Consider the following 26,268-nt stretch of genomic DNA (forward strand, 5'->3'; position numbering starts at 1 on the left):
ACTTCCCAATAATGGACTAAACTTCCGGTCCCATGACTGTCTATTATTCAAATGTACAATGCAATTAATATACTGTTTAGATTGATTTTCTTTCTATTAAAGACAAAAAGAACAGAAACTAACACAACTGGAAATTAGCTATTAAGAAATTATGTATACTTATACATGGTAGCAACAATATTTCTTTTTAAAGCATTGATCTGAGCTCAATAATAAATTTACAAAAAAAAAAAAAAAAAACAAGAAGTTAATACACCAGAAAACTATCAGGCACAACATCTGAATTAATTTTGTTAAAACTCCCAGTTTTTCAGCTAATTAGCCCCATATTTGAGCATTCATGTAATACAATTATTATTACCTTTAAAGTTCAATATAGTTAAGATATTATACAGAATGAACATCTGAATTAATTTTGTTAAAACTTCCTGTTTTTCAGCCAATTAGCCCCACTTTTGAGCATTCAAGTAATAAAATTATTATTACCTTTAAAGTTCAACATAGTTAAGATATTATACTTGATGAACATCTGAATTAATTTTGTTAAAACTCCCAGTTTTTCAGCTAATTAGCCCCACTTTTGAGCATTCATGTAATAAAATTATTATTACCTTTAAAGTTCAATATAGTTAAGATATTATACAGGAAGAAAACTTTCCAAATACATAATTAACACAGCAACACAAAAAAATTATGCATTAACAGAAACAGCTTATAGTAAAAAAAAGCAAGATTTTGTTGAAACAAATAATAGTAATATCAAAAAATAATGATGACAGTAATAATAACACATTAATGTGATAATACCTGGGGTATCATATTCAACTAACACTCTAATTCCTCTTAAACGAGCATACTCAATTACTTCTGATATATCAGTAGGAGTATAAATGTGAGTGTCAGAGTCGTAAGCTCCCTGAAAGAAAATAAGGTAAAATTAATACCCTATATACTCAAGTATAAGACGACCCCACTACTATTAGGAGAAAAATAGAGGAAAAAATCGAATGTGTTAGATATGGTTGTAAGAAAGAAAACAAAAATCACTCAGGCATTCAACCCTCATGTTATGAGCTGTGAACAAGCTCCACAATTTAAAAATTTATATTATTGAGGAAAATTGTAAAAAGGAATTTTTTCCCCCAATGTTCAGCTGCATTTTGCATCTGCAGCTCTAATTAAGATCATGAAGTTCTTAGAGACTAATAGTCTGTTGACTAGTTTGCAGTATGGTTTCAGGAAAGGTAAATCCTGTACTACTAATTTATTGCATTTCTACGACAAGGTTACCTCAGCTTTAGATAACAAAAAATGTGTGGATGTTGTTTATATTGATTTTCAAAAAGCTTTTGACAAGGTACCGCATGTTGCTCTTCTCAGCAAGTTAGCTGACATTGGAATAGGAGGAAAAACTTTACTTTGGGTTAGAAATTGGCTTACTGGTAGGAAGCAAAGAGTAGTTGTGAGAGGAAATCATTCTAATTGGAGTGATGTTTTAAGTGGGGTTCCTCAGGGATCAGTTTTAGGGCCTCTTTTGTTTATTATATTTATGAATGACATCAATGAAAATATTTCTGGAAGCATGAATTGTTTTGCTGACGATGTAAAAGTTATGGGGATTGTCGAAAATGAAGAACAAGTAAAACAGCTGCAAGAGGATTTAGATCATATTACTAAGTGGGCAGATAAATGGGGTATGGCAGTTAATGTAGGGAAATGTCAAGTGCTACACTTAGGTCATGGAAATAAGCGTATGAGATATCGTTTACAGGGTTCAGTCATAAATCAGGCAGAAAATGTTATGCATCTGGGTGTCTTTATAAATCAGGACTTCAAGTTTAGTCAACAGTGCAGTATTGCTAGTAACAAAGCCAACAAAATGCTTGGGTTCATCAATAGATCTATTTCAAACAAATCTAAGAAAGTTCTTCTGCCTTTATATAGGAGTTTAGTAAGACCTCATTTGGAGTATGCTGTTCAGTTTTGGTCGCCTTATCTGAAGAAAGATATTTTTGTATTGGAAAGGGTTCAAAGAAGGGTAACTAAATTAGTAAGGAGACTCTCAGATTTAGATTATGATACCAGACTTAATAGGCTTAACATGTATAGCCTGGAGCAAAGGAGAGTCAGAGGGGACATGATTCAGTTATTTAAATTTATCAAAATGAAAGATGTAAATGGATTAAATTTTTGCGGGGAAAGCAGGACAAGGGGTCATTGTTTTAAGCTATTTAAATCTCAGGCTAACTAGGAAATCAGGAAAAACTACTACTTTAGCAGGGTCGTGGGCACTTGGAATAGCTTACCGGAAGAGGCGGTAATGAGCAAGAGGGTGGATAGTTTTAAGAGGGCCATAGATCTTCATTGAGAACTAATAAATTGACCAGGATCAGCCTAGCTGGGCCCAGAGCCTGTTGCTGGTCGTCACATTTGTATTTGTATTTATAAGTAAGGGGCTGTCCATAAATGTTATACTTTCTATCAACAAATTTGACCCCCCTCTTTGTTTTATCACAAAAAAAAAAAAAAAAAATCACACTTCACTTTACCTCCTCTTGTCACAAGTTTCACTTTTTCACAAGCATATTGTCACAAAATGTGTCATATCACACTTCTTGTTACCCCCTCCCCAGGGCCTCATTATCATACAGGCCGACTAGGCCTGGGTCTGGTGCCCTATTTTCCAAAGGGGCCCCAAATTACTTGAAGAATTATGCATAGGATTACAACTATTCGAAAAATAGATACAAATGACTTCAAAAATGCATTCCAATCTTCCATAAACCTGTACTGTTTGACCATGGATTGTATGTAATTTGGCAATCTGCCAAGTAAAGACAATTCCATCTGAATGAATCTAGCAGGGGAGAAATGAAAATGACGATGGGATTTTGATGCACGCGTTTTATAATGTCACTAGTGCCTTATTCATTTTTATTGCATTCTCAAAAATAAAACAAGGGGAAACAAAAATAGTTATCATAGAAACAACAAAAAGAAAATAAAATAGTTTCATTTCGTTCAGGAACGTAAAAGCAAAATGGTAAGCTCAAAACTTCGTTGTGAATAAATAAATCAATTAATTTTTGCCGTGAGAATATAGATCGAATTACTTTAGATTAAAGAATGCTGCTGAGAGCAAATTTTCTTCTTTACAAAACTAAGGCTAAATAATAGAGAGGCAAAAGTGCACATCTGAAACAAACCAACTAACATCCCTATAAACTAATAGACACGTCTATTTCCGCCTATAAACTGGATATTAGCCTTTTCATGTAATCTATGGTCAGCCAGTAAGTCAACCACTGTATTCCGCTTTCGAGCCTTCTTGGGGCTTCCAAATTATTGTGGGTCAAGCGCCTCCCTTTGAGTTAGTTGGGCCCTGCCCCTCCTTGTTACAAACTCACAATTTCACTACCCCCTTCCTCCCTTAAAGTGTGATATCATCTCTGGACAGCCTCAAAGAAAGAGCTTTCAATGTAAAACACATTATTAAAAGAGCATCATGCTACATAGCAATTTATTCAAACATAAAGAAACTCATAAAAACACTCACCTTCAAACTAAGATTAGGAAATTTCTTACTAACATAGGGAAAAGATTGATCATCAACAATATGCCAATGGAAAACATTCAATTTAGTTTGAGCCATGGCATCCTATAAAAAGTTTGCATTAGTGAAAATCAGAAAAGAAACTTGAAAAAAATGATTGAAATAAAAATATAACTTGCTTTTTTAAGTAATTATTATAGTTGGGGCAAGCTTAACCTGGCAGCATTGTGAAGGCTACGCAGATCCTGAATACAGCATTATGATGCTGTCAGGTTAGGCTTACCCTAACTATAAAGATTAGAATATTTTAATTACGACATCATGCTTTGCTAATGCTACAAAAAAAAAAAAACCTAAGACTTCATATAAATACAAAAACAAGCTGGTATTTTCAGAGTGCAGTTTAAAGCATTTTATGATGAATGTACCTCAAGCCAGCCTAACGTAATAAGCATTGAGAAGAGGTAAAATGGAAGGAGTGAAGACTTGCATTCATGAAACCAAGACCCCAAGTGAGGTGATAGATTTTAAAGCAAAACATTGGAAGAAATCAGGGTTCTTTCGCTTGTTTCACGCAAAACGTGCCAACCATTCGTCTTTGTTGAGTCACATGACTTGGGGTCTTTGGGTCAACTTTTACTAAACCAATGATTGTACTTGCTCCCTCCATTTTAATTCCTCCTCTAAGGTAATAAGCAGTAAGTCCCCCTCCCCCTCCCCCAAGCTTTAATCAGATGACATCTGACTCCAGCTCGGTTGTCAACTGTTTCAGACCGATGTGTCCATAACAAAGACGAGATTGCAGTCTCTGGATGTCACAATAAGGCTTTCGGCCAAATGTAAGTTACATCATCACCAGTAAGAAAGTAAAAATGCTAGTCTGGTGCATACAAAGATTGGGACTTTTACTCTTATAAAAATGGTAAATAATTATTTAAAAAATTTGGTTATAGACTTACGTTGATATGCCTGAATGCTGAATAGGATTCTGCATGCAATGCAGAAATAACCTCAAATTTTATTTATTTGGACTTGCCTTAGTCTGGCCGTGAGATACAGATAAAAAAGTTTTTTGAAAATCTGAATTTTCATTGCGAATTTTACAAGAAAGAAAGTTAGAAAGTTCTGAAATAATTACCAAATTTTTCAACAAAACTGGTACAGGAATAAAATGGCGAGAAGTATCAAGCATTAATCCTCTATATGGAAACCGAGGAAAGTCACGGATTGAGCCAGAATAAATTCCAAACTGAAAGAAATACACACACACACACATATATATATATATATATATATATATATATATATATATATATATATATATATATATATATATATATATATATAAATATATATATATACTTCAATTCAGAGAATATATTTATTTACAAACTATAACACAAAGAGCAATGCATCAAGAAGGCATTCTAATGGGGTGAAGTTGGATAGGCCATGCATACCTTATAATAGAATATGCAAATGCTAAACTTTTGCCATCTAATAAAGAAACTAATTAGAAAATGTGCTACATTTCCAGTACTAATTATAATTATAACAATAAAGTTCAATCAATTTATTTTTCATAATTTCTTATAGGGTTTTTAAAAGTTTGTGTTTCAATGGATGTCGAGAAACATTTTCCATCGTAATCTGCGTTTGAATCTTCATCGTAATATCAGAATTTCATTTTGTTTATTACTTTATCCATTTGACTTTCAATACATGCTTTGATTTCATGATGATTGTACAGCGAAATCCTGTTACAACGAATACTGATGCAACAAAATATTCGTTACAATGAACAAAACGTTCGGTCCCTCTTTAGAACTCATACCATAATTTATAAAAAATCTCCTTTAACGAAACAAATTTCTTTAAAAAATCGTTGCGACAAAATGTTTTTCTCAACGTTAGTTTGAATATGTTTTTCTTAATGCTGTTTCCGGAAATTAAAATATGATTTTCACAAGTTGTAACGTTAAAACTCCATTTGAACATTCCAAACAGAGCAATTCAAGGTGGAAATCCATTCATGCTGAAACGGAAGCTGATATGAGACAACAAAAGCCAGTACCTGGACATGCATAGTCAATTTCTGTGCTGAAAACAAAAGGCACCCTCTGGGAGCAAATTTCTCGCAGAAAAGACAATAACTTTTTTGTGAAGACGACCAATGAATACAGATCAGTGTTTAATATATTTCTTTGTTTTTACAGAAGAAATAAAGACTTTAATTATATTTCAGATTGAAGGTAATGGTAAATGTTGAAGATTTAATTGTATTAGAGTGTAGAGTAGATATGCAAATTTAGCACTTTTATAAAAATACAGAAAGTTTTAAAACAATTCTGTTACAACAAATAATCCATTACAACCATTATTTTTATCTGTCCCTTGAAGTTCATTGTAATGGGATTTTACTGTATATATTTTAGTCCATTTGTGCAATAATTTCATATTAAAATCATAGATAAAAAATGTTTAAATTGTTATATTGATGGAATTTTATGCTGCTTTCTAATTTTGCCAAAAATGTTTGCTTTTGCTTCTTTACTGGACATTTGTTTTATAATGAACAATGTAGTGCAGTAAGTCTTGCAAAAAAGAAAAAACGTAGTTAGATCTGAAATTCAAATTTTTAATATTTAGTTTCATCAGATATTCATGAATTTGAACTTTAGAAATAATCTTTTTTTTTCTCAAACCTTTAAGAGCTTTATATGCATATGGTCACCTCAGAGCAACACCAAGACATTGAATCCCAAGAATAATGCTAAAATATCCTATTGTTGCTCCGAGGCGACCAAATACCAACCAATAAGACATTTTTTAATATTTAAGTAAATCAAACACTAATTTTCATTATAGAAAAATATGCAGTTAAGAAACATATTAAATGATATGTTGACTGTTTAAAACAATAAAATGCTCACAATGCCTTTTTGGAGATTAAAAACCAGCTGGCTGAATGTCTCAAGACCACGCAATGCACCCCATACAGTAGTACTAAACAATAAAGCACTGTTTATGGTGTCTGATGTATTAATCCTCAAGATATCTAAAATTGTACAAAAATAATAAATAGCAGTTTAAACATTTCTTAAAATTTCTCATAATTCAAAACTATGCATTGTTTCACAAATTACTGAAAACCAAATAATGGAAATACTCAAGGGACTTCAACAATTGAGAACATTTATAAACTAAATCAAACTCTGAACACAAAAAACTTTGATTTCCCATAACCACACATTTGTGATTACAATCTTAAAGTAACCAAGTATAACAATGATAGAAAAGAAAAAGATTGAATAATATTAAAAGTTTTAAAGTTAGTTATAGTTTAAAAACTTCAAATTACAATTAAAATTTACATCAATACAAAGGAAAGGAGCAAGAATAAACAACAACATGAGTCTGCAAAAATTGACAGGAAAAATCAGTATATTTATGCAATCGCTTGAAAATGTTCAATTAATGAATTTTTGGGAGGCATGCGAAGCAAATCAACTTCTTTGCTGTGTTTCAGTTTTTGCGAAAAAGAACAGAAAATGGGAGCAGGGAAAGCTTTTTGAAAGTATTTTACATTAATTTTGAAAAGAAAAAAAAATCAATTGAAAACATTAACAAAGCAATCTTTAATTCATTGAAATGGAAAAAAAAATCAGGAAAAAAATCAACAATGGAATTTGAAATAATACAGAAAGAGATTATTGAAAATATTGACAGAAATTTTAAATTTTAAAGACTTGCTTGAAAAATTAAAAATAAAGCACCTTGTAAAAATAATAAAGAATTTTTGTCCAAAATGAAGCACTTTAAAGGGTCCTTTGTAACACAGCACTAAAATCACTTTAAAGGATTTTCAAGGACTTGTGGGAACCCTGATTTTGCTAAAAAATTTCAACTAGTTAAAGAGATGCACCAAATAGCATACTTTGTCAAATATTGAATATCCAATTCATATTTTTTAACAATTATATTCACATTTTCATTTTATGCAAATTTAAAATACAAGGTTCTTCTTAATTTTATGTCTTTTGTAGAAAACAAACATACATTTCTACATAACGCCCTAAATTCATGTACATAAACTTCTTCATTGGCTTTAATGCATTTAGTGCATTATTTATGAAAAAAATTTGACAGTTGAGGACATTGCCGGATTTGGAAGTGTGGAGGCCCCGGGGCAACGAAGGAGTGGAAGCCCCTAATCAGGGTTCGAAAAGATCATCATATTTTCGAAAATATCTGATACATTGATATATATCCAAATATTTTGATATATATGTATATACCCGAATTTTTCGACCCGTGAGAGTTAGGATATTTTGTAAAAATTTTACTGTGGGGGCCCCTTTGTTGTGGAGGCCCCGGGGCAGTAGCCCTGCCTGCCCTCCCCTAAATCCAGCCCTGGTTGAGAATGGTGAATAGGTTAAATATAATTATTAATCTGAAATCAACATAAAATAAATCATTCCAACACTAAAAGTAAACTAATATTTAGTAAATGGATAATTTGGTTTATGCTTGCTTGTTATTTATCTTAATATTTATAGTGAGCATCTATATCTAGAAGCAGGGAATCTTTATGATCCAAAATGTGATAGTTGCAACCTAAAACTCAAATTATTTGCTCTTGAATGTAGATTACTCAATCTAAAAATTTAAAATGCACTTCACAGTTTTCCACACCTATTCGGGGAAAAAAAAAAGGTTACAACAATTTTAGAATCAACTTTAATATATTTATGCAAAAAGCATGTCAATGCTTTTTACTTTAGTTCATTAAAGAGGAAATATAGAACTATTCATAGCAACTTCGAGCAATAATTTCTCTATTTTAAATGACCTTGCTAATATTTTAGAAGTTTGTTGTGTACTTAAAGGTATAAAATGAAAGAAAAACTCCCAAAGTATTTTAGAGCAATCCAAAATTAAGAAATAAAAATTACTACCACATTTGAGATTAATTATTAGCCTAGTTCAAAGTTACCATTTATCATAACTTTGAGATTCGTCAGAAATGGGACACAAAATAAATTATTTTAATAAAAGTACTGCAACTGTAAAGCAGAAAGTAAAATTTCTAAATGTTTACTCCCCCCCCCCCCACTGTACAACATCTAAGTCAAATATGCTAAAACGTTTGAAGTAGGGCTAAGTTAAATGGCATTTTTCAAAGTTACACTGATGGTTATAAAAATAAATATTATAACAATAGAAACGTACAAATACTCACATTGCTCATCCATATTCATGTAGGGATACTTTTCACACGGACCGACTACTTTTATAGTCAAGTTCAATAATTGAACATTACTGTTCAGATGCAAATTACTTTTATCATCAACTGAGGACTTAGAGCATTCTCGAAATATAATTTTCTGATAACGCTGAATGGCTTGCTTAATTATATCACACTTGCTTCCATATAAGAATTTAAAGTTACCAGGTCTGATGATGAAAAAATCAGATCCCATCACATATTGTTGGGGCAGTGGCCAAACTTGTTCCTTAGAAAAATCAGTCTAAAAATTACAGAATACATTAATTAATAAATAACATTTTTTTTATTTTAAACATTTTTAAAATTCAATAATATTAAACTCTATATAAAATAAAGCAAAATATTTATTGGAAGCAATAATCTGGTATATGTTGCAATAGGTCTTTGCAGCTAGTTAATGCTTTTTCAAACAAAAATTAGAATTTTACACAAATTTAGATCCTATAATGACTGCAGTTTTAAATTTAAACTGAGCCAATAATTTTAACACAAATGTTTAAATTTACCTACAACATTAATTTTGTATTAAATAGCTTTAAACTGTTGAAATGTGACCTGGTATTAATAACTTCTAAGCAGGGTTGGCCAAAACCCGGGTTTTTTTTTAAAAAAGCCCATGGACCCAGGGTTTTTTGGGTTTTTTAAAAATAAAACCCAAAAAACCTAACTAAAGTTGGGTTTTTTTAAAAGAAATGTGGGTTTTTTTGTCTTTTTCTAGGGAAAATGTGGGGTACTTGTAGCATATTGTAGCGTAAGTATATGGGCAAAGTGCAAAAATTGTCTTCGGGTAAAAAAAGCTGGAAAACTAGTTAAAATTCAGCGTTTTAAGAAGAAAAGTATAAAAGACAAAAAAACCCAAGATTGGTGAAGTTTCAGATTTTTTAATTTTCATTATTACCAACAGTTAAGGCAAAGATACTTCTCGAGTGATAAAATTTATTGTTCGTTTTTAATTAATACATTTTTTTTACATTTTACTTTATTGTATTTCATTTTGTTACGCAAAACTACTGTAGACCCTCAAGTAGTTTAAATCCCTTTTTACTGAATTCCAGCTTAATCAAGACATTTCTTTGAATTTTATGTTGCCTGTTTTTCTATTTATGTGTACAGAGTAAGAAATATTAAACTTTTCGTAAGATAATGAAAATACTGTACCTGTTCTGTTTTCTGTCGACCGTTTGAAAAATCTGTTTATTTCTAAAAAATATACTTTGTGTTAATTCGAGATTTGTGACGTGTTGGTTAGCAGAAAATAATTCACATGAAAGCCTTTTAACTAGAGTAGTTTCCTCTGTACAATCTACAAATATTGAGAAAATCAGACGTGACAGGACTTGGTCAAGATAATTTGAGTTATTTATTGACCAATTAAAGAAAAAAGTTAAATACATTTATTTAAAATCTTTGAAGTATTTTTTAATGCTGTTAAAAGTTAAGAAATACTATTAAAGTTCAAAATTCATTTTTTATGTTCATTGTCTGTGGTGAAGAACAAATAAAAACGAAGTTTAAATTGTGAAAGTATTTAAATTTATTAATTTTTTTAAAAGTTCTCAGAAAATTTAAAAAAAACCCAAAAGTGGGCTAAATAATGGGTTTTTTTAAATGGGTTTTTTCAAAAAACCCCATTGGGTCCAATTCGGCTAACCCTGCTTCTAAGACAACTGAAGGAGCCACTTTTTAGGAGCTCCTTTTTTACAAAAACGAACATAGCCCCTAACCTTTTTTTTTCTGATTTCCTTGTGAACTCTTCTTATTAAAGATTTTTTTTCCAAACATTGAGAAAAATGCTCTTCTAAACTCCTTTTTTTAAAGAAAATAAAGATATTCTGATTTTTTAAATTCAAATCAGATTTTTTGATTTTTTTAAAATCTTCAATAACGTGCAGATATTAGTTACTTTATATTTATAAACATAATATACTGCATACACTCGATGAATCCATTCAGCTTACTCTTAAAATTAGGATAAATTCTTTAAATATTCAATAAATTTTTAAGATTTAAAAATACATTATAATGTTTCAATAAGATCAGATTTTGTTTTATGCTTTATTTAAGGTTTGCATCATCATGTACATTTTTAGTGTAAAATAATATGTTGAACAATTACAAATGTGACGACCAGCAACAGGATCTGGGCCCAGCTAAAGCCCTCGAACGGAGAAGAAGTAGCAACATCGTTTTCCCCTATTGTCTGGTGCCGCTTCCGATTCTTATTGGATGTGACCGATCACGTGGGTAATTGTTTGACATCTTGGGCCCAAAATCTGAGTGCTTACCGGTCTTTTAACATTGCGTTCTCGCTATTCTTGCTCATATTTATTTATCGGTATATTTATTTCTTCGTTCATTTTAGCATCTACTTACTGTGCCGTTAAGTGAGTGAATAATGCAGAATCAGGCACCAAATTATATCCTTTACCTAGAGGGAAACGAAATAAAGAAAAACGTAAAATCTGGTTGCATTGAATCGGCAGAGATGACTTCACTTCTTTTATCCCTCCCCCCTCCCCCAGTGTGCATCTCTGTATAATTCAATGTTTTTTGTATATATATTTTTAATATTTGTTTGTATTCAAACTCACGTTTTTTTTTTTTTTTTTCCAACGCATCATAGTTGAAAATATTGCATTCCTTGAGTTTTTACTTTTTCACAGTGAGTTCTTGTTCATTTCTTCTTCTAGGATTATTTTCACAGGATATTTTTCTGCCATTTTTGGTGTTTCATAAAGTATTTATTGTAACTCTTTCGTGTAAACACGTATTTATTAAATGGCCAGTTCCTTATTTATTTATTTACTTTTCTTCAACAATATCGATTTATTTGGCCAAAATTTAAAGTTCAAATTATTTCAGCGCAGTTAAAATTTAAAACTTTATCGTCAATGCTTCTATTTATCTCAGATCTGTAATCTGAATACTTGTTCAGTGAATTCAGGAAAAATGCCAGTGAAACGAAAGCAACATTTTGAAACAAGCAACTATTAATTTCATGTTTAACAGAATTGTAAGCATGCATTAATGTGCAATACAAAATCAATAACACGAGTAATTGATTCATCTCTTTATATGTATTTTAAAACTTTTGTTTAAAATCTTAAGCTAATTTATTACTTTTATTCTATGTTTCTGTGAGTTAATATGACAAATATCTCCCTTTATTCATTGACATTTAAAAAAGAAAACAATCAATTATTCACGGACATTATATTGTTGAGAGAGTTGATGTTGCATAAAAATATTTATACTAATCCAATATCTTATATTTTAACAATTTTGCAATATAAAACTTGAAACACTCACCGTATTTTGCTGTGTTATTTTTAATGAACATGCTACTTTGACAACATTTATTTTATTTTATTAAAAGGCAGAAAATCTTACTTTGCATTTCATTGCGTTACTCATTCAAAATTTTATTTAAATCCACTTTGTGTAGTGAAACATTAATGCTGAAAACGATATTTTATATTTTAAGTAAATGATTAAATATAATTATAAGTTTTCAAAGAAGAATTCAATCCTTGAAATAAATAGAAAGTTTGTTTTAATCCATGAGTTTTATGGATGAAAAGAAAGCCGCTTTATTTTTAAATACTACATTGTTTTCGATTCGAAATTTCATTTCAGTTTAATAATAAAAACTTATATTCTATACAAACTGGAACTGCAAGTATCATATTTATACATTGATTATGTTACTTTAAAATTCAAAGAACCAGTAGTTTAAACCCTCGTAACATACAGCTTAATTTTGTGTCTGTACGATAAAAAAAAATCCACTTTTTGGTTAATAAAGTATATCTGTTGTGATTAATCAATGGATGATTAATTATTTATGCTGTTCTGATAATCAATACAATCATAATATCTATTCTTTCAACATAAATATCCTACTTCCATGCTTTTGGGGAAGAGAGTAAAAAAATATTTCACAAAAAGGTCGAGAATTATTGTAAAACATTAAGCATCAACATCTTTGCACATTAAAATGCCTTAATATCAAAATTAGTTTCCTTACCAAATAAAAATTTTAAAAAAGTTAATGTACATTCAAATTTTTGTTATCTTGAAGAATTTAGGAATATTTATTAACAAGGAGTTACTAAGAAACCACTATTTCATCATAGCAGACATAGGAAAACAGCCGATGCTTGGCCCCAACATGGCCGACAACTCCCCGTGTCACTACTTAGGAGAAGGATCCAGGGCTTTAGGCCCAGCTAGGCTGGTCCTAGTCAATTAATTAGTCCCCAACGAAGGACTATGGTCTTCTCATAGCTATCCACCCCCTTGCTCATTACCACCTCTTCCGGTGAGCTGTTCCAAGTGCCCACGCTATCCTACTAAAGTAGTAGTTTTTCCTTATATCCAGGTTAGCCTGAGATTTGAATAGCTTAAAACAATGACCCCCAGTCCTGCTTTCGGTGCAAAAATTTAACCCGTTAACATCGTTCATTTTGATAAATTTAAGCAACTGAATCATGTCCCTTTGGCTCTCCTTTGCTCCAGGCTATGCATATTAAGTCTACTAAGTCTGGTATCATAGTCTAAATCTGAAAGTTCCCTTACTAGTCTAGTAACTCTTTCCAATACAGAAATATCTTTCCTGAGATAAGGAGACCAAAACTGAACAGCATACTCCAAATGAGGTCTTACTAAACTTCTATATAAGGGCAGAAGAACCTTCTTACATTTGTTTGAAATAGATCTAATTATAAACCCAAGCATTCTGTTGGCTTTGTTACTTGCAATGCTACATTGTTGACTAAACTTGAGATCCTGATTTATTAAAATACCCAGATCGATAACGTTTTCTGCCTTACTAATAATTGAACTCTATAAACGATAACTCGTGCACTTATTTCCATAACCTAAGTGTAGCACTTGACATTTCATTAACAGCCATACCCCACTTATTCGCTCACTTAATAATGCGGTCTAAATTCTCTTGAAGCTGTTTTACTTGTTCCTCATTTCCTACAATCCCCATAATTTTTATATCATCAGCAAAACAATTAATGTTTCCAGAAATATTTTCATCAATGTCATTCATAAAAATAAGAAACAGAAGAGGCCCTAAAGCTGATCCTTGAGGAAGCACGCTTAAAATATCACTCCATTTAGAATGATTTCCTCTCACAACTACTCTTTGTTTCCTTTCAGTTAGTCAATTCCTAACCCAAAGTAAAGTTATTCCTCCTATTCCTATATTAGCAAGTTTGCTTAGAAGAGTTACATGCAGTACCTTATCAAAAGCTTTTTGAAAATCAATTTTTCTTAATATTTTAGTCATGGTGTATAACATGGGAGGTTTGTAAGGGTGGGCAAGGGGGCAACTGCCCCCTTCACTTCTAAAAGTAAAGGAGTCTTGCCCCCTAACTTTTCAGTGTTATAAAATAATAATTGATTGAAAAATAATTTTTTATAGGATGGAATGATTCATTTCATGAAAATGAAAACTAAAAATTTCAAATTTCACCTTAATTCAAATAAATAAAACAAGAAAGTCAACGGCGGCGATTCGTCCCAATTTTCGATGCCATATTCCACATTTTAAAATGTTATTTACTCAGAAATATTAAAAAACAGTAACATAGCAAAATTTTATTTTAAAAAAGATCAGTTTCAAGGTCCACGCCCCTTAACTCCCACACTTCTTTGTTGGACCACTCACTTTTTTGGTGCACCAACCGTCTATGGTGCATAAGAAAAACTAAATTTTTATTTAGTTCTGAACTGTAATTTTGAAGTAAAAGCAATATTGCAAGAGTGTAAAAATCTCTTACACACACAGAAAGAAGGATCTATGTAGTTTTTTCAGTTGAAATTAAGATTGTATAATGAAGTGTAGTAAAATTTAGAGCAACACATTCTAAAAATGCAAAATTAATTTAAAAAAAAAACTGATTTTAATCAACAATTTTGAAAAAAAAAAAATCTCTTGATCTAAATCATGTTGATTTGAATCAACAAACCTTGCTTTAAACTCTGCAAAAGAGCAGGGCTGTAGATTCAGCGTTGGGCTGACTCAGAGTGGTGAAAAAGTCAGAAATGCTTTAAAAAAAAAAAAAAAAAACAGTCCACTTCAGGAGCAAAATTTACTCCCAAAACATAAATAAACATAAAAAAATATCTTTGATATTTAAAGAAAGCTCACACTTTCACGTTGAAATTATTCAAAAAAAAAAAAAAAAGAAAGAAAAAAAAAATGCAAAATCTAATGAAATTACTCAAAAAGGAATCAAAATGACAATAGCATTTCAATGTCAACACTATCAAGTGAACAAAATTAATCACCTTTTGGAGTGTTTCAAACTGCTTATCATCACTGATATAATGAGCGAATGCACTTGTGAAACATAGAAGAGCAACAACTAGAATTTTCATTTTTAATCTGTAAATTAAAAATAAAACAAAATTAACCAAAGTAAATATGTCATTTATAAAACATTTAAAATATACATTATCTTTTCTTAATCCTTTGATTACTAACAAAATAAATACATTTAAAAAATGTAATTTTTATATTAACACCTTCATAATTGACAACAGTGGTTCTAAACCTGAGAGAGTGGGCAGGGGTGTGCATAAATGAATTTGAAGGGATGTGGGAATGTTTATAAAAACAGTAAGTGGGAAAGTAAAACTTACAACAATTCACTCAATTTTCAAACTATACAGTAAACTCCCAATTATCAGCAAGCGGATTATCCACGAGTCAACTGACAATCAGGAACATGTATTTTTGAAGCAAAAAAAAATGTAATTAGCTATTTTTTCTCTTTTTTATCGAAAAATTGTTAATTTAAATGGGTTGTTTTTATTTTTATTTATTTTTTTGTGCTTTCTTCATCGTATATACTTGTTCTTTATTGATGTTACGTTCTGCTGCGTAAAAATAATGCAAAACATTTTTACTAAACTGTATATATTTTCACTATTTGGTAGAAAGTATTATGCATCAATACAGATGAGTTTTTGAGGAAAGACGATTTTTACCTGATTTGTCCCTCATTTTAGCTTTTTGCATTTTATCTATGATTTTTATTATCTGCGACACTTGTGCCACCCAATTCCGTAGATAATCGAGAGTTTACTGTATTTGTCAAAATTATTGAGTAAGGCATCAAAAGTGACCTGGATTGAGCTTATCACAGTTGTAACCTAATACTCAAAAACTTGTCAAGAACAAATAACCACAGAACTCCCATTGTTGTCATGAAAGTGACTGGGTATCACATGGCAACCTCACCTATATTCAAGAATACATCACATTAACTTGCATTTTTCCTTTGATTTCATCTGTTCTAGTAAGAATATGTTCAAAATCAAGTTAGGCGAAAGAATACAAATGTGATGACCACCAATAGGCACTGGACCAAGGTTACACTGGTCCTAGTCAATTTATTAGACCTCACTGAAGATCAATTGCCCCCTTGCTCATTACAGCCTGTTCCGGCAAAGCCGTAGCAAGGGGCCAGGGGGAAAACAGGGGGAAAGACCCCCTCCCCCAAACTTTAAAAGTTTTACATGCTATAAAAAAGCTGTAAAAAATTTCGTTTTTTGAACTTTGTCTCAAACAAAATCCAGATGCCCCCCTCCCCCCCAGTATTACCAAAACTCATACAAACTTTCGATTTTAAGGCTTTATTTTGGAAAAAATTACCTGGGCGTGCCCCCAAACCTTTCCTCCCACAAACATTACTGAAAATAATCTGAAACCGGCGTTTTAGGAGCTAATTTCAAACATTTTTCGGGGGAATGTCCCCCCTCCTCCTCTTCTCTCTCCAACATCATTCAAGATTGTCTTAACCCCAGAGAGCTCGGGGGTGCTTTTCGTCACAGGAAAGCTCGCGGGGGGCTCCGTAGGATCGGAGTGGTTATTTCAGTAAATTGAGTTTGCAAAATAGAAAAAAAATTGTGTTTTCAACACTGAAATATAAATAGATCAACAGCCTCTAAAATATGTTTTAAAAAGTAAGGTTTAAGAAAGTTTTATGATACATGAATCTAAATCTTCTTCTAAGCATGACTGATGATCGCTATACTCCCAGTGGCAGAAATGCCGTGACACGGCAACATCGTCGCGGACAACAAAAGCCTATTGCGGACAGTTCTGTCCGCGCTAAAAAAATAAGTTGTCCGCAAAAAAAAAAAGCTGTCTGCAACTGTCGGACATTTATTTGCATGAACTGTTGACGCGAGAAGAGAATGATCGCACAAGTGATCGTTCGCCCATCCCCGGTGGCATATACTAAACGATCTTTGAAAATTTTTTTACTGAAAAAGCAAATCTGAAATCAAAATACAGTCGACTCCCGCTACAACGCGATTCGACTTACGCGAAATGGCTACAACGCGAGTTTTTTTCCGAGTAACGAATCTTAGAGCCAACGCGAAATTTTCGTCCACAACACGGATTTTTTTGGAAGAAAGTATCTGTTTCGTTATTGGCTACAAAATATTTATTTTGTAAATGTTACTACATCACTTTAAGCATCACTGACAGTGAAAGTTCTCACATCGAACTAATCTACGCATCGCGTTGTTAGTGCATCAAAAAACCACTCAGCATCTTTCATTTATTCATTTTTTTCATTCTAAATCTTAAAGTGTATGAAATTTCTGGCACCTCAGTGGCACCTTTATCTAAAGTTTGTGAAGATGGGAAGAAAAAGAAAGTTTCTGATTTTTTTTAAAAAAGCCTTAGATTCTCGATAGACTTGAACAACTACAAAACGTCGACGGTATAGCACGACATTAATATGAGTGAATCTTCCATACGTACAACTAAAAGTCAAAACAAAAAGATATCCGTAAAAGTTCATAACTTAGTTTCAATATTGAAGCTTGCAGAGCAGTCTAGCAAAGTAAATATTAATAAAGAAGCTGCTCTTGTATTGTGGATTAAAGAGATAAGAAAGAGGGGCTGTTGCCCCTAAATTGAAACGTTATAAAAGAAAAGGCGAAGCAACTGTATTTAAAAATACATTAGATGAGAATAACGATCTGATCATGGAGCATACATCATCATCTTCATTTTTTAACTCATAAATATTATTACTGTACCTACTATACAGTACTATTATAGTTCAGTATTTAATTATTAATACATACTTTGCATACAGTGTTGTTTTATTTTATATCTATATCTCCATTCATTTTGAGCATTTAAAATATTTCATGTTGAAGAAATGCTTTTTTTTATTTTTAAATACGGTAAAAGTTCAGTTCTTTATTTAAGAAATTGTGGTATGTAGTTAAGGAATTTTTTTAAGGCAGTTTGAGACGTGTTTATAAGTGACGAAAAGAATTTGGTATGCTTTAAAAAAATGTTTTTCATATACTTTTCCACAAAGCCAAATTTCAACTTACGCGAGGAGTCTTGGAACGCATCCTTCGCGTAAGTCGGACACTAGACTGTAATGCATATTACTGTGCACACACACACAAAAAAAAAAGCCAGCACATTTCTGTGATGCAAGCGATAAATATCTAATAACATAGTGAATAATTTAGCTTGTTTGTTTCATCAAATCGTTAGCAGTACTGTTGTTATAAAGTTCTCTGAAAATGAAAAGTTCTCTCTAAAGACTTTTTCTTCCCACTAATGACTTACGAAAAAAAAGCATGTATTAGCGAATTGAAATGTGATCGCTTCAAATAAGGTTACCAGCTTTAAAATTATCGCTATTTAGTGTCTGGTGTTAAACCTTTTATTCATCCTTTTGTTTTTTCACGACTCCGAATTTTCGGTGAATATGTCAGTGATATTAATAATATTCATCAGGCACACTTGTTAAATGGGTATTCTAAAATTATTTTACTTTAATAAACTTTTTATTTACCATTTTATACTTTAATGTTTTCATTTTGAAAAATGCAATCTGATTGCATCCGATATGAAAATCAAACTTTTACTCTTTTTTTTCAAGCTAACTTCACTTTATATGGAGGCAAATAAATGAAAAGTATTAAAACCATCATTTCAAGATTTTAAAACGAAATTCCGTTTTGCTTGAGTCAGACATTTAAATGTTGAATAGATAGTTTATTTTTAGTTTTTGCTGCAACTTTGTCGATAGATATAAATGATATGTTTATTATAAACCTCTAAAATGCAATTCTAATATTAAAAAAAAATTCTTTTATGAGCCGTTTTTACAGTTTTGGAGCCGTCACTTTGCGAATTGCAGTCTCTTTGCATCCGCTTTGAGAAACAGATTTTTCGAATTTTTGATGTTTAATACGCTTTGTTAAGAGGTAAACAAATAAATTCTCCTTTTATTTTTATGGAAATCACGAAATTTAGATGTTTTTAACGAAATTCGATTTTTTTCCCAATTATTAAACAGAAAATATAATATAATAACGGAAAAAGAAAAAAATTCACACAAACACCCATTTTGATATTTCACTCTTCTGCTCCCCCCCCCCCCTCATGCAAAATTATTTGCTTTTTAACCAAAAAAAATGGACCCTGTGGAAAAATCGTGGACAGACCTCTGTTTAATAGCCAACACATTTTTTGAAAATGTCAGGTGCCCACCAAGGACAGGGGTGCGGGGGTCATCAGATTGCACCATTGAAACTTTTAGGAGGAGGTAATTTGAGAAAGATTTTGGGCTTAGTTTGGAGGAGGAGCATCGTCTTTGGGTGGGGGGCACCTCCTGCCTTATTTCAAAAATAATTATTTAAAAAAGACTCGTTTATTTTTTTTAATTGAAACCACGCTCGAAAATTTGCAGCCAATGAAGTTCTAAAAGCTTGTTGCAGAACAGCTACAAAACTTTCTGCCACTGGGGCTATACTGTTCTGTGTCAACTTCTTCTTCATCATCTTCATTAAGGGAGTTCTCATCAGTTGGAACATCAACTAACAAGGTCTGCAACCTCTTCATTTCATCTTTGTAGCTTAAATAGCGATGAATTTCATAACCTTTTTTTTTACATTCACAATCTGAAATAAAAAGCATGAACACTCGCTCCGGGTCTTCAAGGGCCATACTGGAATTTCCTGGGCAGGGTTCGTACTCAATTTCAAAATTAAAATGAAGGAGTTTTGAAGGAGTAAAATGATATTTTGAAGGAGTACTAACGGACTGTCTTATGTCGCACTTTTTTTTCAACATGTTTGACTCCCTTCCCCTTTATCAAAAAGTGTCATACTTTATCTTATTCCTCCTCTTGTCACATGTCATATTTTTTATAAACATATTGTTATAATAACTGCGTGATGTTACTTTTTGTCGCCCTCTCTCTTCCCCTTGTCACAATTTTATGAACCAGTCTCCCCAAGGCACTTGTGGATGACTCATTTTACAATATCATAACTGTGATTTGCTAAACAATTGTTTTTTACACAATCACTTAATATTGTATTTTTAAATATTTAAATAATACTTAGACAAACTGATTTTTTCAGCTGAAAGTGGGAGAGAAAAGCAATGATCATAAAACTTGAAAAAATGGCCAAGCACCATTTAAACATGGTTTACTTCATTTATGAAATGTCTTAGTCATCTAATAGGTAATAATTTTACCTTCAACTTTTATAACTTCTATGATCAATTTGTAAATCACTTTTTTATGAAAAAATAAATATACGAAATTACTACATTAAAATTGCCCTTATACCTTCGCCTTTGTGATGAATTTAAGTTGTTGATCGAAGTATTTAAGTTACTGTCATAGGGAAGATCATGTAGTCTTGAATTAAGAAAGAAGGAGTTTTGAAGGAGATCAAACCAAAATGAAGGAGTTTGAAGGGCCCTTCAAAAAAATTTCCTAAATGAAGGAGTATTGGAGGAGTTTTGAAGGAGCGTACGAACCCTGTTGGGGAAAAAGGGGAATGTATATTCCTGAAAAACATGTGGTCAGTATGCAGATCACCTTGAACGCAACTACTGTGGACCTCATTCATTACCGTTGAAAATGTGATTTTTTGGCAGCGTAGTTTTGTAATGACCGGGCTTGAGAGACCCGATGTGAGTTCTCCCGGATTAAATTCAGTTTTCGACGCTTGAGTTTCGAAAAAAGTTTCCGGAGGAGAGCTTTTGAAAATTCTTCTCCTAGACATCATTGAAAGTGAACCAAAATTATGTTTTTGGAGCTTCAATTGGGAAGATTGCCAGTCCCCTCAACGTTACCAAAAATGGTCAACACTCATGTTTCAAAGATTTCTATTTTAAAAAATTTACAGAGATTGGCCCCAAATCTCTCTTTTTTCTAACATTAACCAAAAATAGTCTAAAACTGCATTTTTGCAACATACTTTGGAAAAATATTGAGGAAGAGCTATTGAACTCCCCATTTCGTAGCATAATCAGAGATAATGAACAATTGCATTTTATACGATTTAATCTAAAAAAGGGACCGGTGGTGTGTCCTTGAACCTACCTCAACCCCTAATTTACATTACCAAAAATTTTCTACTATGCATTTTTAAAAATACAAATTAAGAAAGTTTTCGTTGTTGGGTCTTCGAGTCCCTCTTCCCCTTAACGCCACAAAAAATCGTCTAAAATTGCGTTTTTAGAACTACAATTAAAAAAAAAAAATTCGTTGGCGAGCCCCCAACACAACGATATTTACGCCGTTGTGTTAGTGTGTATGAACTAGTGATAAAAATTGAAAAGAATCAACATATCATTCATTTTGAGACACAAGCGGTCACTGCTCCTTTGATTAGAACAAATGTACTCTTGAAAATGTACAGTACTTACTACCAATCACCAGAGCAAGTTGCGACCATAGAAATTACCTAGTTCATACAAGCAAGTATAATCACCACCTTTGACGCCAAGTGCAACAGCTTGTTTACAATTTTGACACTTATCAATCATATGGCTTTGTTGTGATAAATCAAAAAAAAAAAAGTTGGAAAGGGGAAGTAGTAGTTCTTTCAATACCTATACAAGCCGTGTTGAAAATAACATCTTAATTTTTCCCTAGTAAGTTTCTTTCTTGAATTTTGAAAAATATTTCAGATAAAATACGTTCACACACATTTTACAGACTCAAAAATAGTTTTTTCTGCTTCCCAAAGCATAGATGTAGCCCAAACTTGATTTTTGTAGTATATTTTGTTACTGATTTCTGATGTTTGGCAATACTTGCATTGCAATATGGAATTGTGGGTAAATTGGAAAATTTCGGGTCAACGGAATGGAGTTTGGTGTGTATTTTTGAGCTGTCAAAATTTGGACGGACCTTTAAGCAAATAAAGTAATCCTAAGAATAGTAATATACAATTACTCTGTATTTATCTCAACACTAATTTACTATTCGAACGATGTGTTTTTCTTCCCAAGCACATAAAATAAGTTTTGTGAACTTGATTTATAATCAAATAGTGTAAGAAGTAAATTCACTTGTGTTTTTTGGATCTTATATCTATAAAACCCCCAAAAATGTTAAGTTAGTACCTTCACAGGTATGTATAGTTCTATGATTCTTATTCTTTAATTTTATACGTGTTATATTTCAATCTGTACGAAATGAGAATAATCTTATTGCATAGTATGTTATAACTTTTCACGGAGAAGATAGTTACATATTTATGTAATGCTGCCTCAGAACAGCAAATAACTTAATAACAAATATATTTTACACATCACTACTGTACAATGGTTTTGAATACGTTAAAAAGATTATTTTCAAAACCTCGGCATATTTACGAAACATTTTGTCTGCAGTCGGACCTTCATATATCGAAGTAAAAACAGCCAAAAAAATCGACGTGTAGAAAATTTTTATGCATAAGAAGCGATCTTAATTTTATTGCAATTACTTTTACAACATTATAGTTATAGCCAGGGCCTGATTAACACACGGTCCTGCAGGTCCATGGACTTGGGCACCAGTTTTATGGGCATCAAAATAGGGTATTTACATTTTTTTTTGTTTGTCCTCTTTTTTTTAACTGCTACTTTGAAAAGGTGCAAATTTTCTAATGAATGGGCTCCAGATTTTACCAGACTGGGACATGGGCATCACGTTAGCTTGATCGGGCCCTGATTAGAAGCTAATTTTCATATGCGACACTTTATTTTTAATTTATATGTGAATTGCATCAATGTATGAATGTTTATAACTAAGCAAAGAATTATATTTAAAAATATTATTGTTTGTTACTTTTAAATAAACAACAATTTACAATGATCAAGGTCATAGAAGTTTTTCAGAAAGTTCACCAAAGAAATGTTTCCATTTACCAACTCCACTAAAACTTCATAAAGGACATTTTTTGCAAACTGAAGTCCATGATATGTGTTTTAAATACCTTTTGCAATTTGTGTTTGATGAGCTAAAAATGCTTACAGATTTTTGCTGAAACTAAGCTGATTTAGGAGTGAGGAAAAAAGGCATGGTTTAAAATTGGTTTTACAGAATAAGTTGCAACAAAAATTTGAAAATGATTTTATGTATAAGAATGAAACAACTAGAGATGCACCAAATATTTGTTTAAAATTTATTGAAAATTAATATGAATAATTGAAAATTTTGAATTTTATGCCAATTTAAGATATAGAGAATGTTAAATTATAGTGCTTGTCAAATAGTGACGACATTTTATGCCCCCTCTGTTACATACACATTTAATTAAATTATGGAGGTTAAATGAGAGAGTAATTTCAGTTTTAGGTCAATTTATCAAGCATTGTTCCTAAAATGCCAAAATTGTCTGTTTTTTTTTTTAATTTTAGAAAGTTTCCTGAATTTTTTCACAGTAAAATATGTGTCTGATGTCCCCTCTGTTACATTCAAAACTCACCCTAAGTGTTTTCTCCTTGTTTTTGGCTGCATATTTTATATTTAAAAAAAGTTTTAATATTAAGCAGTTTTAAATTAACATAATTTATTACTACTAAACATAATTTTACTAATGATGGTTACAGTCATATTTAAATAAGAGTGTAATTATATTATGTGTCACAAGATAAAAGAAAATTTGAAAAGCTTCAGCAGAATTTAAATTTAACATGGTTTTTCTTACAATGTAAGAATTTCTACATCGTGATTCGTTGCCAACCTTACATCACAATGTTATACATCATGATGTAAGTTTTTTTGTTTTTTTAAGAGCTTTACTTATAACTGCTTGTTTAAATTTTACAAAAAATATTCAAGATGAAAAAATATAAATTATGTCGATACTACAAACATATTCTAACATCAGAAAGAAATTGTCAAAAAAGAAAAGAAAAACAGTGTTGAAAATGCAAGACAGCAATAAATATTAGACATGTGTTTTGAGATTACTATGAATTTATTTTTTCAATGCAAAAAGATGTGAGCCCATGGAAACAGCCTCATCTGCTTGCATTTAAAAAAGGATTCTTCGAAATACCAAAATATGTGTGTTTTGGTGAATGATTGCAATATATTTTCTGTCATGACTTTAAAAAATTGCATTTTCTGCAAGTTTTGAGAAAAATGGAGACCTTGGTTTGCTAAATGATAGGTACTTTTACACAGAGATGCCCAGAACTTGAATATTTGGGAAGGGGAAATTTTTAATTTGCCAAATTGCACCAAATCAAAAATTTCCAGTATGAACACAAACATGTATCTAATAAGAAGAGACCTGAAACATTATTATATTTTAAAAAAACAATTTCAAAGTAGTTTCCAAATTTACCAAAGTGTTAGAAAAAAAATGTGGGATTAGAACCTTTTTCGTAGATCACTGTGACCTTCCGTTGGGTTGACTCTGCTTCCCGAGTGTTTGGAAACAATTAACAAACGATCGTGGACAAGTGTTGAAACATCAGTGCTTGGATTTGTAGTGGGTGCAGTATTGATCATCCGTTTAGAGAAAAATTCTAAACCTGTTTAATGAGGCGGGTTATGTACTCCGGTTTTTTACATAGTTAAAAACCAGCTTTTTCTGCAGGGATGATTTTTGTAATTTCGGCTTTCTCTATTGGCGTTACCCCGCCCCCCCCCCCCTTTTGTTGCCTCTTTTAGGCCTTTAAACAATCCTATTTCTCTTTAAAATATGAAAAGATTCCGAGTTTTCCTAATTTGTAGTCTCCGTTTTCTTGTTTCGCCTCAAATCTTCATCTCTTCCACAATATCTGTCAAAAACGTATGTTCGGGAAACATGCCAAAAATGTCAGAGAGTGAGATTTACCACTCTTACGGTCTCTGATTTTAATGAACTTTTTCTATGTAATTAAGAAAGTACAAAATATTTTCGGTGAATCTCAAATGGTTTTGGTATTCCATGAGGCAACTGCAAGTTTTTTTTATTCTAAAAAATTAATATTTTGCTTTCGAACAATATGTGCCATGTATTAAATACTACCCAATCATTTCAAACATAATTAATATGGAAAAATATTCCTATTACCTTTGAAACTAGTAAATTAGCCATTTTAAGTTTTATTCTGGCATGTATTTTTTAGACCAACATGTCCGGCAGGGCATGTAAAATTTTTGAGATTTTTCTAGCCCTGACTCTCATCTCTGTTCATGGTAATACCCCAACCCTAGCTCTGGGCCCAGCTAGGCTGGTCCTAGTCAGTTTATTAATCCCCAATGACCTTAAACAGTGCCAGCTCGTGATTTGAATTTATAGGATTTGCAGCTCTTAAATTTTCAATGTACCAAAATTTTGGGCAGAGATATAGTTAAGATTTTTCTGAAGACATGGAAGACATTTTTTTCCTTGACATTTTTAGAGAATTGAATTGTACAAAATGAAAAAGACCAAAGCGATTGATTCCATAGAAAATTAATTTTTCTATATATGAAACAGAAGATGACAGGGGCATGGTGTTTTGTGTTTTTTAGAATGTTTAACATTTTGTATTTAATAATATAATGGAATATTCAAATGTAATATTTTTGAAATTCCAGTCACATTTTTTCTCCCATTTTCCTTGATGCTGATTTTTCTTTTAAAATACAAAGTTCAAAAATATGCTTTACTAAATACAGTTTAGAATGTACGATTTTTAATAAAATTATCTTATATGAAAATATTTGTATATGGGTGAGATGAAATTATAAAAAAAAAAAAGAGTAATTGTTTATTATATATGTAAATTCTTTTTTGAGTGAGTCTTACAAAATGTTTAAAATAAACAAAAATGCTGTTTATACATAAAATTATTCTTTGATGCATCTTATTTTAGAAAACTTTTTAAAAACTAAGTCCATTCATCTTGCTTTATTTTAGCGAAAAGATCAATAACTTTTACTTTAATGTCTGTAAGAATTAGTAATTGTTTTCCCTCTGAAATCATTGCCAATGCGTTTAATCTATTCTGATTCATTGTGCTTCCATCACAGATCTCTAACACACAAAACAAAAACCTTGCTGTAAACTCTCGCAGTTGTCTTTGAAAGCAAGGACCTTTTCCATAGATAGTACTCGTGAAAAGGAACTGTTTCAAATACAGTAGTGC

The 26,268-nt window shown here is 31.5% G+C and overlaps 1 protein-coding gene across 2 annotated transcripts in view; it reads right to left on the minus strand.

Moving 5' to 3' along the window:
- LOC129223778 (beta-hexosaminidase subunit alpha-like) overlaps nucleotides 1–21,707 on the minus strand; it is a 36,142-nt gene extending 14,435 nt beyond the window's left edge. Inside the window, exons 1-7 of one of the 2 annotated variants that reach the window (XM_054858137.1) lie at nucleotides 21,577–21,707; nucleotides 15,150–15,246; nucleotides 8,796–9,084; nucleotides 6,487–6,611; nucleotides 4,692–4,802; nucleotides 3,557–3,658; nucleotides 808–916 (exon numbers count right to left, since the gene is read on the minus strand). In XM_054858137.1, coding sequence (XP_054714112.1) covers nucleotides 808–916; nucleotides 3,557–3,658; nucleotides 4,692–4,802; nucleotides 6,487–6,611; nucleotides 8,796–9,084; nucleotides 15,150–15,239 — 826 coding nt within the window. In that variant the 5' untranslated portion in view covers nucleotides 15,240–15,246; nucleotides 21,577–21,707. The remainder of the gene's footprint in view (nucleotides 1–807; nucleotides 917–3,556; nucleotides 3,659–4,691; nucleotides 4,803–6,486; nucleotides 6,612–8,795; nucleotides 9,085–15,149; nucleotides 15,247–21,576) is intronic. The other variant, XM_054858138.1, reaches the window with a different exon arrangement.
- Between the last annotated feature and the right edge of the window lie 4,561 nt (nucleotides 21,708–26,268).

The sequence above is a fragment of the Uloborus diversus genome, chromosome 6 (assembly GCF_026930045.1).
Source record: "Uloborus diversus isolate 005 chromosome 6, Udiv.v.3.1, whole genome shotgun sequence".
NCBI lineage: Eukaryota > Metazoa > Arthropoda > Arachnida > Araneae > Uloboridae > Uloborus > Uloborus diversus.